General features: G+C 45.0%; 1 protein-coding gene across 5 annotated transcripts in view; it reads right to left on the bottom strand.

Moving 5' to 3' along the window:
* The window catches only part of SAYSD1 (SAYSVFN motif domain containing 1), a 38,727-nt gene extending 29,589 nt beyond the window's left edge, over window positions 1–9,138 (bottom strand). For 3 of the 5 annotated variants that reach the window (XR_010946844.1, XR_010946842.1, XR_010946843.1), the window contains exons 1-2: window positions 8,834–9,138; window positions 2,838–3,547 (exon numbers count right to left, since the gene is read on the bottom strand). Coding sequence is in view for 1 of the 5 variants with exons in the window: in XM_067753080.1 (XP_067609181.1) it covers window positions 3,197–3,547; window positions 8,834–9,040 (558 nt within the window). In the remaining 4 variants the exon portion in view is untranslated. Of the gene's footprint in view, window positions 1–2,534; window positions 3,548–8,833 lie in introns of those variants that run through there. The other 2 variants (XM_067753080.1, XR_010946845.1) reach the window with 2 other exon arrangements.
* Between the last annotated feature and the right edge of the window lie 2,918 nt (window positions 9,139–12,056).

The raw sequence follows: 12,056 nt of genomic DNA, 5'->3' as shown, positions 1-12,056 counted from the left end.
TTTGCACAGCAAAGGAAACCATAAACAAAACAAAAAGACAACCTCCAGAATGGGAGAAAATATTTGCAAACGATGCAACTGACAATGGATTAATCTGCAAAATATAAAACAGCTCATGCAGCTCAATATCAAAAAAACAAACAATCCAATCAAAAACTGGGTAGAAGATCTAAAAAGACTTTTCTCCAAAGAAGACATACAGATGGCCAAAAGGCACATGAAGAGATGCTCAACATCACTAATTATTAGAGAAATGCAAATCAAAACTACAATGACGGGGCTTCCCTGGTGGCGCAGTGGTTGAGAATCTGCCTGTTAATGCAGGGGACACAGGTTCGAGCCCTGGTCTGGGAAGATCCCACATGCCGTGCAGCAATGAGGCCCGTGAGCCACAACTACTGAGCCTGCGCGTCTGGAGCCTGTGCTCCACGACAAAAGAGGCCACGATAGTGAGAGGCCCGCATACCGCAATGAAGAGTGGCCCCCGCTTGCCACAACTAGAGAAAGCCCTCGCACAGAAACGAAGACCCAACACAGCCAAAAATAAATTTAAAAAAAAAAACACCAACTACAGTGAGGTATCACCTCACACTGGTCAGAAAAGCCATCATCAAAAAGTCTACAAATAATAAATGCTGGAGAGGGTGTGGAGGAAAGGGAACTGTCCTACACTGTTGTTGGGAATGTAAATTGGTGCAGCCACTATGGAAAACAGTACGGAGGTTCCTCAAAAACTAAAAATAGGGCTTCCCTGGTGGCACAGTGGTTGAAAGTCCGCCTGCCGATGCAGGGGACATGAGTTCATGCCCCAGTCCGGGAAGATCCCACATGCTGCGGAGCGGCTGGGCCTGTGACCCATGGCCGCTAAGCCTGCGCATCCGGACCCTGTGCTCCGCAACGGGAGAGGCCACAACAGTGAGAGGCCCGTGTACCATAAAAAACACAACAAAAAACAAAAAAACTAAAAATAGAGTTGCTATATGATCCTGCAATCCCAATCCTGGGCATATACCTGGAGAAAACAATAATTCAAAAAGATACATGCGATTAGAGACCTAAATGTAAGACCGGACACTATAAAACTCTTAGAGGAAAACATAGGAAGAGGAAAACATAGGAAGAACCCTCTTTGACATAAATTACAGCAAGATCTTTTTTGATCCACCTCCTAGAGTAATGGAAATAAAAACAAAAATAAACAAATGGGACCTAATGAAACTTAAAAGCTTCTGCAAAGCAAAGGAAACTACAAACAAGATGAAAAGACAATCCTCAGAATGGGAGAAAATATTTGCAAACAAATCAATGGACAAAGGATTAATCTCCAAAATATATAAACAGCTCATGCAGCTCAATATCAAAAAAACAAACAACTCAATCCAAAAATGCACAGAAGACCTAAATAGACATTTCTCCAAAGAAGACATACAGGTGGCCAAGAAGCACATGAAAAGCTGCTCAACATCACTAATTATTAGAGAAATGCAAGTCAAAACTACAATGAGGTATCACCTCACACCAGTTAGAATGGGCATCCTCAGAAAATCTACAAACAACAAATGCTGGAGAGAGTTTGGAGAAAAGGGAACCCTCTTGCACTGTTGGTGGGAATGTAAATTGATACAGCCACTATGGAGAACAGTATGGAGGTTCCTTAAAAAACTAAAAATAGAATTACCATATGACCCAGCCATCCCACTACTGGGCATATACCCAGAGAAAACCATAATTCAAAAAGACACATGCACCCCAATGTTCACTGCTGCGCTACTTATAATAGCCAGGTCATGGAAGCAACCTAAATGCCCATCCACAGATGAATGGATAAAGAAGATGTGGTACATATATACAATAGAATATTACTCAGCCATAAAAAGGAACGAAATTGGGTCATTTGTAGAGACATGGATGAATCTAGAGACTGTCATACAGAGTGAAGTAAGTCAGAAAGAGAAAAACAAATATCATATATTAACGCATATATGTGGAACCTAGAAAAATGGTACAGATGAACTGGTTTGCAGGGCAGAAACTGAGACCCAGATGTAGAGAACAAACGTATGGACACCAAGGGGGGAAAGCAGCGGGAAGCGGTGGTGGTGCTGTGATGAATTGGGAGATTGGGATTGACATATATACACTAATACGTATAAAATGGATAACTAATAAGAACCTGCTGTATAAAAAAATAAAATAAAATTCAAAAAAAACAAACAAAACAACAACAAAAAGATACACACACTACACCCTTCTTCACTGCAGCACTAGTTACAATAGCCAAGACATGGAAGCAACCTAATTGTCCGTCAACAGAGGAATGGATAAAGAAGAGGTGATATATATACACACAATGGAATACTACTCAGCCATAAAAAGGAATGAAATAATGCCATTGCAGCAACATGGATGGATGGACCTAGAGATTATCATACTAAGTGAAGTTAAGTCAGAAAGAGAAAGACAAATACCATATGCTATCACTTATATGTGGAATCTAAAAAATGATACAAATGAACTTATTTACAGAAACAGACTCACAGACATAGAAAACAAATTTATGGTTACCAAAGGGGAAAGGTCGGGGGGAAGGGATAAAGTAGGAATTTGGAATTAGCAGATACATACTACTATATATAAAATAGATAAACAACAAGGACCTACTGTGTAGTACAGGGAACTATACTCGATATTTTATAATAACCTATATGGGAAACGAATCTGAAGAATATATATCTGAAACATTTTGCTGAACACCTGAAACTAACACAACATTATAAATCAACTACACTTCAGTGAAAAATAAATTAATTTTAAAAAGATTTAAAGAGAATATTTACTTTATACAGTCTTGATGTACCAAACGATTACTTCAAACAGCTGGGTATTTTAAAGTTATCTCCCCAATGCCCTCTTAGTGCTCTAAAAATCACCTCTCTCAAATAAAGAGACAAACAGGTCTCCTTTCTTAAGCGTCTCTCTTTTTATAAATTGCATCAGACCCACAGTGAATGTCTTCCTGGGAGTTTCACCAAAACCAAAAAGAACTTCTGATATAAAACTGCAGCAGGAGATCGGGGAAAGAGTGTGGAATTGCGGGGTCACAGAACTGACCCGCAAGCTGTCCTTAGTCAAACCCACAAGTCGGTGCCCCAGGGATGAAAGGACCTTGGGAGGCCAGCCGACAGCAGGGCTGGTCCTATCTCCCCTGCAGGGGTCGCAAGTGCAGCTCGCGCTCCAGCTGCTCGGCAGTCAGGGTACCCTGGATGGCCTCGCAGCCCGGGTTGAACACGGAGTACGCGCTCTTCTCCCCCTCCGTCTTCTCCTCGGGGCCTCGTGTCCCCACATACATCCAGTAGAAGAGGGACAGGACAAAATAGGCCAGGCCAAATTCCAGTTGCACAAACAGTCCCAGCAGGACCAACCAGAGGAGCACCTTCAAGAAGGTGATGTTGGTCAGGAGAGACTGGTCCTGCGGGGGCGGGGCCGGCGGACGCTCGGCTGGATTCCCCGGTGGCTGTGACGCGCGGCCCCCAGGCCGAGCCGCTCCCTAGGACACACACAAACAAACCAAAGTAAGAATAATGGGCAGTGGGGCCGGGAGGATCAAAACCGATCTGGAGAGACAGCTGTCCTTGCTCGGGAAAGGCTTCCGGCTCATCTGTGTCTATTTTCTGGCCCTGCTCTCTAAGACAACCATCTCCAAAGAGCTCCTATGCATTCTGCTCCAACAGAATCAAAACTGATCAGTGAGATGTGAGCCGATGAAATCCTTAACAGCGTTCAGAGGGATTCCCATCTGAGGCAGACATTTCCTCAGATTAATCTGTTGCTAACAGGCGCTAATTTTTGCCTGGTACAGAGACTCCCCCGTAATTGATAAGGCAGTGACCACACGCTTCCCACACAGAATCAATATATGTTTGCTGCTTTGTCTAGACGAGCTAAAATTTTGTTGAGTTACATGATTCTAAAACGAAGACTACACCAGAAACAGGAAACAAAAATCCCTTCCACACATTAAAAAGAAAGTCACTGTTATAGCCACAACCTTTCCATCCCCTGTGACCATCCTACACACCCCCAGGATCTCCTAACTGGACTCCCCACCTCCTAACTCTTCCCTCCCCAAACCATCCTATGTGCAGCTGCTAAATGGATCTGCTAAAACACCCATCAACCCCCTGCTCACAAACCTCTGACAAATTTTTATTGCCTACGGGTTAAAATTTAAACTCCTTGGGCTGGAATCCAAGGCCTTGCATTCACTCAACAGACAGAAATGCCAGTACACAGGCCCCTGCGCTGTGTGCTAATGGGAGACACAGGTACTTAAGGAGCTTTAGGGTGCTTGATCTCCAGTCCAGTATTCTGCAAACTTTTTTGGGTATGACCCACAATAAGAAATACGTTTTGTACTGCAACCCCACACATATATATCAGGGGAAAAAAAGGTCACAAATCAACAAATACCTTCCTTACATATGAAGCTTTGATTTTCTATTCTATTTTTTTTAATTTAGTTTTAACAGAGGACTAGATCCTCTAAATTGATTTCACCACCCACTAATGAGTCATGACTTGCAGTTTGTAAAACAGTGGTCTAAAAATTTTCTGAACAACATGATCCACCATCTATTGCTCTATAAATGAACACTCTACTCCAGTTCAACTGGTCTTAGGACCCAGAGACATTGCCCCTTGGTGGCCAGGAATAGCCTCTGCGTCCTCTCCATTCCTCAGCAACTTGCTTCCTCCAGGCAAGCATGACTGGTGAACTGTATATGCCCCGACCTCCTGGGCCATCAAGGAGGGTGTCCCCTCTGCCACCTAGAGCTCTGAATGGCTGTTTCTCAGCACCAAACTATTCGTCATTCAAGTGTCTCTCTTTTAATACAGGTCACATGTGTCCCTAGATTGCTGCACGAGGCCCCAAGCTACCATTTATTATCTTCTGGTGTCTCCAGAGCCAAACACAGTACCCCACACATAAGTTCTCAATACATAGCAGACTTTTAGCTCATTTATTCAATTATATCTCTTATCCTTCACATGGCAATTGAAAAGGGACCACAAATATTATTTGGTCTCAATTAAAAATACAGGTCATCTGATTTATGTTGCTTCAGAAATTCTATAATTGTTCAACCCTTGATTTTTAGTATCAATATTGTAATTATTACCTTTTCAATTAGATTGGAAAGGTTCTTCACATATAATCAACAACCCCCCCCACACACACACACACATTTATTAAACAAATAAATGTCCCTTTCAGATGTAACCAGTGTGCACAATAGGGAAATCACTGAAGGTCTTAGCAGGGAACTAATACAATCTGATTAATATTTAAGACTGCTCTGGCTGCCTGGCAGAAAATGGGCTGCAAGAGTAGAAGAAAGGAAATTGTTAGTAGCTCATGCAGGAGGCCCAGCAAGACAGGATCAGGCAGAGATCAGGGTGGTGACATGGAAGACGGAGAGAAATGACGGATACAGAATACATCTTAAATGTGTACGACTTGAAACTCACAGTAGACTGAATTCATTTTATTATTGAAGGGGTATAACAAGAATAATGCTACGGCCACCATTTACTGAGTGCCTTCAAGATGCCTGATCTGTAATCCAGCAAGCAGGTATTATTATTCCCAATTTACTGATAAGAAAACTCTGAGGTGTAAGCAACTCCCCTAAAGTCACACGGCTGGTGACAGGCAGAGATGAGTTTGGTCTAGCATCCTAGGATGATCTCCCTCCAGAGCCCTTTTTACTTAATTAGGGCCTTTATGGGGGGTGGTAAGGGGAAGGGTTAGAGAGCTAGAAGGAGATGAGGTGGGGTAGGGGGTTAAATGAACTGGAAAAGGGAACAAACAAAGAGGGGGGATAAGGAAATTCCTCTGCCTCGTTTGGCATTTGTTTTAGAACCAGTGTGCCTTCTGCTGTAAAAGCTGTGTGTGGAAGCGTTTGTGGTCACCACAGTCACCACAGCACATATGGTGCAGTTTAGGGAAGGGAATTCCGTTCCTTGAATGCCAAGCTGCTTCCCACCTCAGGGCCTTTGCACTCGTGGTTCCCTCTGAGAGGAAAGCCCCTTCCTCTCACACCACCTGGCTGGCTCCCTCTTCTACAAACATCAGTAACAATGTCACCACATGGACCCTTGGCCTGTCCCAGGTTTCTGCAAAAGTGGCTCCTTCTTATGAAAATGGTGAGGTCACCTCCTCAGTGAGTCCTCCCTGCCCACCCAATTTAAAGTGGCACTCTGCATCCCTCACCCCCGATTCACTATCACAGCACCCAGGGCCCCCCCCTCCACCTTTTTGTAGCATTCATCATTCTGTTCTTTCAACTCGAAGGCAAGTTCTGTGAGAGCAGGGCTTTGTCTTTATCACACTGTCTCCTGGGATACAGGAAAGCAGCTGGAACACAGTGGGCACATGAGAGGATTATACTGAATCAATGAATGCTGATGGGGGAAAGGGAAACGTTAAAACATGACTCCTGGATTTGAGGGGGTGAGGCAAAGGCTGTGCTTGGCCAGGTGACGCCAAAGAAGGAGAGCATTTGAGCAGTGGGCCAACCTGAGGCAAGGCTTGGAGGGGAGGAATTGCAGGATGACTGTGGGCAATGGACCTTGGGGCTAGATGGTGCATTGGGGGCCTGGGAGGGAGATGGGGGTTGGGTGGGGGGCTTGGCAGGATTTTTTTAAAGTTACAGGCATATCTGTCCTAATGTGGTAGACGCTTGTCACAGAAAGAAATATTTTATTTTAGTGGACTGCTTTTCCCCAAACTAAATTCGAGAGTGAGGGAAGGAGGTGGATGCTTCCTTGTCAATGGCCAGTAAAAAGAAGCAATTAGAAACAGAAGGTTAAAGAAATCTCTGACAAGCCACTGTGTGCCACCTAAATTATTAGGTAGAGATAGATTATAAATTAGGGGAGAAAAAAAGCAGTTTAATGAGAATTTCACACCAGAACAAACCCAGGAATGGTAGCTGAGTCAATGAAAATGAGCTTCAAAGTTCCTCATGAAAAAACAGAGTAATTAATAAGAAGCACTGGAGGTCCAGCATTTCCTCTCATCCCTTTGTCAGGCCATCAGCTTTTGGGTTTTTAATAATGAAAACTTTCTCCAAGTTCAGCTTCTCTGGATCCAACTCAATGATCTCATATTCCTTTGGAAATGAGACATACAGTCAAAACCTCATTGTGTGGACTACAATGTAACTGGGAGAGGAAAAGAGATAGAGGAAATGGATTCTAAAATCCTAACCAGGGACTTCCCTGGTGGCGCCGTGGTTAAGAATCCGCCTGCCAATTCAGGAGACATGGGTTCGAGCCCTGGTCCGGGAAGATCCCACATACCATGGAGCAACTAAGTCCGTGCATCACAGCTGCTGAGCCTGTGCTCAAGAGCCCGCAAGCCACAACTACTGAGCCCACGTGCCTAGAGCTTGTGCTCCACAACAGGAGAAGCCACCGCAAGGAGAAGCCACAAAGAGTAGCCCCTGCTCGCCCCAACAGGGGAAAGCCCATGCGCAGCAACTAAGACCCAACACAGCCAAAAATAAAATAAATAAATAAATTTATTTTAAAATAAATAAAATCCTAAGCAATTGTGCGCAGTGAGTTCTAATCAACAATAAAGTCATCCTGAGACAAACTGCATGCAAGGAAATGGATTGTTTGAAACCTGCTGCACTCACTTTCTACAAGTCAGTTGGAACCCTAAGTGTCATGGAGAATAATATCTAATCCAAACTGAGTAACAGTAAGCTCTCCTTGATTACAAAAAAAAAAAAAATCCTTAAAACCAGATGTGGTCCAGTGATAGATGAACTGAAGTAATTTTAAGAGTAAGGTACATTTTAATTTTCAAAAGGAATTTTTGGCTGTTACTGCACTTGGGAGGGACAGAGGCCATGTCACAGATTGCCTCACAGCACAGATATCCCCTTGATGTTTTGTCCTGTATTCCCACATAGATGCTCCAATCTCACACTCAAGTCATCACCTTGCCACCTTACTCATGAGTGAAAACGAAGATACTGAGACGTGAATAGGAAATTACCAAAGACTCACAGGGTGAAAAGGATATCATACTAATCTATATATTGTCTTCGCCTTGAACATTCATTGTTAAACTTGAATAGGGCTTGCTAGTTCAACAGTGAGACAAAGGTACATGCCACCACGGCAGTCACAGTTACCACACTTTTGCGAATTCTGTATTCAAATGCCATTTCTAAAGCGCAGGCTATCTGGGTGACTGGCTGCATGTGGCCCAGATGCGAACTCAAATGAAACTTTAATTACTGCCACTTTTTATTAGAATCCAATTAGACCTTTTACCCTCCATTAGCAGAGGGCTGTGACTCAACACCATTGTGGAGAGGTTTCCCAAAGCCACCGGGGGCACAACGATAACGCAACTCGCTGTGAATAACACAAGGGCAGAGGTCCTTTCTTCCAGGATCCTAGACCCTCCCTTCAAACCTGGAGTCGGAGCTGCGTGGGTCGCGGGCTGGAAGGAAAACGTGGAAGCCACTCATCAGGGCCCAGGCGAGAGGCTGGAGACGCGAGGGCCCGCCCCCGAGCTGGCGGGAGACGCCAGCAGCCCCGCCCCGCCACCGAAGGCCCGGCTGGGAAGCTATGGAAGGACCGTGGCTGGCTGGGCGGGCTGCTTCTTGACGCGACGAGGTGGGGGGCTGGGGGTGTTGCCACCACGTGGTGGCGGGGCGGGGCCTCGGCAGGGCCTCGGCGGAGCTGCCCGAGAGGCCAAGTCGGCGGCTCACAAGCCAGGTACCCGGGGGTGAGGCCTCGTTTCTCTCACCTGAGCGAGGTTGGGCTGGGCCTGGGCACTCGCGGGCCTCAGTTTCCAAACCAGGAACCGTTTTAGCCAGCCTGGGGCTGCCTTTGGAGTCGCAGCTGCTTCCGCCTTCTCTCCCGAGGTTTGTGCACGCTGCCTCGAAGTGCTGGGTTCGGCCGCCAGCCCGGCGCGCTTCCGGGCCTCCCGGAACTCAGCTAAGCGCCTCTCCATAGCGCGCACCCCGTTTCCCGCGCTCCCGAGAACGCGCGCGCGCCCGCTCGCAGGGGCACCTGTCCCGGCTTTGACCGGCTCAAGGCTGCAGTGCGCCTGCGTAGTGGCGGCTGTATGCTGCGCGTGCGCGTTGTGGGCCTGGGGCTCAGGCCGGGCGTTCGCGGAGTTTGTGACGTTCAGTGAGCTGAGTATGCAGCTAGTTGTTCCCTCCAAACGCGTGGACGCGGTGTTCACGTCCTCGCCCCGGCCTCAGCTCTGCCGTGCTCCATCTCACTTCAGGGATCTGCTCCCTAACAGGTGGAGTATCCTCTAGCAGTTGAGCAGATTGAGATTGAGAAAGTGGACCTGGGGCATTGAAGAAGGCCCGTGGTCTGTGGGATGTTCTGGTGTCAGAAGGAAGGCAGGATACAGCCTACCCTTTTCCTTTTAGCCGGTTTGCCAATCTTAGCACTTTGGAAGGTTGCTTTCTCACTGATCATTTGGCAGGCAGTCTGTGCAGACCTCTCACTGGTCTGCCGCGCTGGAAACTACCTGTTGATGTGTCTAGATGGGCCAGAAACTTAAAACAAAACAAATCTTTTATTGGGGTGCAACTTAAAATACACAAATGTGAAGTGTTTGGCTCAGTAGATCTGTATTAGGTGTATACCTATATAACTATTACCCAGAGAAAGAACGTTTCTAGTGCCCAGAGGACTCCCTTGTGTCCTCTCCCAATTACTACTCACCCAAAAAAGGTCACAGTTCGGGTCAGGAACTGTTAGATTTTTAAAGCTCTAAGCATCTAGCTAAGTGCCACTCACTTAATTGAGGCTCAAATATTTCTTCGATCTTGCTGAGTGTGAGTCAAGAAATCAGATGACCTAGAATGGAGTCTTTCATTCACTTAGCAAATATTTATTGAGAACCCTCTACGTGTCAAGTATCATACCAGGGATGCTGGGGTGAAGGAAACAAACCCTTGTTTTCGTAGTGCTTAGCATTCTAAATGGGAAGACTAATGCATAATTACATATTTATATTTAATGTAATGTCAGGTACTGATCAGTGCTGTGAAGAAAAGTAAAGTAAGGAATAAGGATGTTGGGGTTGTTTTGAGCCAATGACCAGGGAAGCCTTCTCTGAGTTGTCATTTGAGCAGAGACCTAAATGAAATGTGTGGTGGAGGCATGTAGATATCTGGAGAAGAGTGTTTCAATCAGAGGAAACAGCAAGTGCAAAGGTTCCGAGACCTCAAGTACTATGCTTGACCTGCTCACAGAACATTAAGGGTCAGTTTGGCCTTACAGGCCATGGTGGAGACTTTATACTACATTCTGAGTGTGATGGTAAGCGACTGGAGGATTTGAGTAGATGACATGATCTGATGTATTTTTAAAGGATCACACTGGCTGCTGGAGGTGGGACCCTGGAAGAGGGCAAGTATAGAAGGAGGGAAACAACTTCGGAGCAAGTACAGTGGTATAAGAGAGTCTGGGAAGTTGGAGCTAGAGTGGGAAGTGATGCAGGTGGTGCAAATTGGTCAGATTCTGAATATATTTTTGAATATCTGAGCCCACATAATGTGCAGCTGGATTGGATGTGGAGCGTGAGAAAAAGGTATCAAGGATGATGGATTTCCACCAGCCCCCCTCCCCACCAGTCCACACACCTGAGCAACCAAGTGAAGGATGCCAAGGCCCTCTACTGAGATGGAGGAAGACTAGGAAGAGAGGATTATTCGATAAACTTGGTGAGTTTTGTTTTGGACATGCCAAGAGTTTGAGATGCCTGTTGGACAAACAGCATAGGCAATTGCATAGTGAAAACTGGAGTTCAGGGAAAAGTGAGAACTGGAGCTACATATTGGGAGTCATCAGCATGTGTGTGATATTTAAAAGCCATGAGGTCAACTAAGGAGTGAGTGTGGATAAAAAGAGGATATATGAGGACTGGGCGCTGAATAATTAGAGATGGTCTGTGAGACAGAAAAGAAATGGGGATGTTATACCACAATGACCTGTCATTGAGAAGCCACAAAAAATTTCTTGCCCATCATGGCGTCCAGAGTAGATCTGCTTCTCTGGAGGGACTGGTGACTCTTTTATCGATTGTCTTTCCCACTTGATAATCACACTGAGACCTTAGAGCTGTATTTATCATCTACTTCTAGTAGGCATTTAGACTTAAGGCGTACGGTTTGTGGGCTATTGCAATCAGGGTCTCTGGCAGGAAATATGACACCTGCAAAAAGGTTAAGTAAGGAGAACTTCGTGTTACAAAGATGTGGCGAAATTAAGGGAGCCAGCAAGGAAGTTCACAGGAAGTGTTACCAGCCTCTGGCCCTCAAGCAGAAGAGGAGAGAGTGGTCATCAGAACTCAGTGAGACCTGTAGCTATAGGAGAAGCCCGAGAAGAAGGAGCCCTTAAACAGGTAGAGAAAGGTGGGAAGAGGATAAGAGAAGCAAACAGAGAATATCCAGCCAAGTGCTAATGGCATTTCTAGCTCCATCTTGTTTCAGTAACCTTATCATCCCTTTGCTTTGTTTAATGATGATAAATTTATTTTGTCTCAGTGCTTTGTAAACCTCTTTAAATTCTTTTTGGAAGAGGCTGAAAGAATGGGAAAAAGTAAAGATGAAAGAGATGAACATGAAGAACGCCTCATGCCAAACTAACTCCTTTTCCTTTTTGGATAAGATTATGAGACTAGTAAGTAAGAAGGGTCCCAAAGTGTACTTAATGTGTGAATTTAAGTTTTATTATGAAATACTTTGTGTATACCCAATTTCATATATATAAATTGGACACATAATAAACATATATATAATGTGTATACATGTATATCATATTTGTAAATTATAAGTAATAATATATCCACATGCCCTCTTAGTATCCATGCCGTGGAGAGTATACTTCCCCATTCTTTGACTTTGAACTCAGCCATGCAAGTTGTTTTTGCCAAATGGGTGATGGCAGGTATGATACAAGTATGGGGGCTTGAAGTGTGTTTGTCCTGTTGAGTTCACCCTCTTAAT

Source organism: Pseudorca crassidens, chromosome 10, assembly GCF_039906515.1.
Source record: "Pseudorca crassidens isolate mPseCra1 chromosome 10, mPseCra1.hap1, whole genome shotgun sequence".
Lineage (NCBI taxonomy): Eukaryota > Metazoa > Chordata > Mammalia > Artiodactyla > Delphinidae > Pseudorca > Pseudorca crassidens.
Note: the sequence above shows the minus strand (reverse complement) of the source record. Positions and strands in the feature narration are given on the sequence as shown.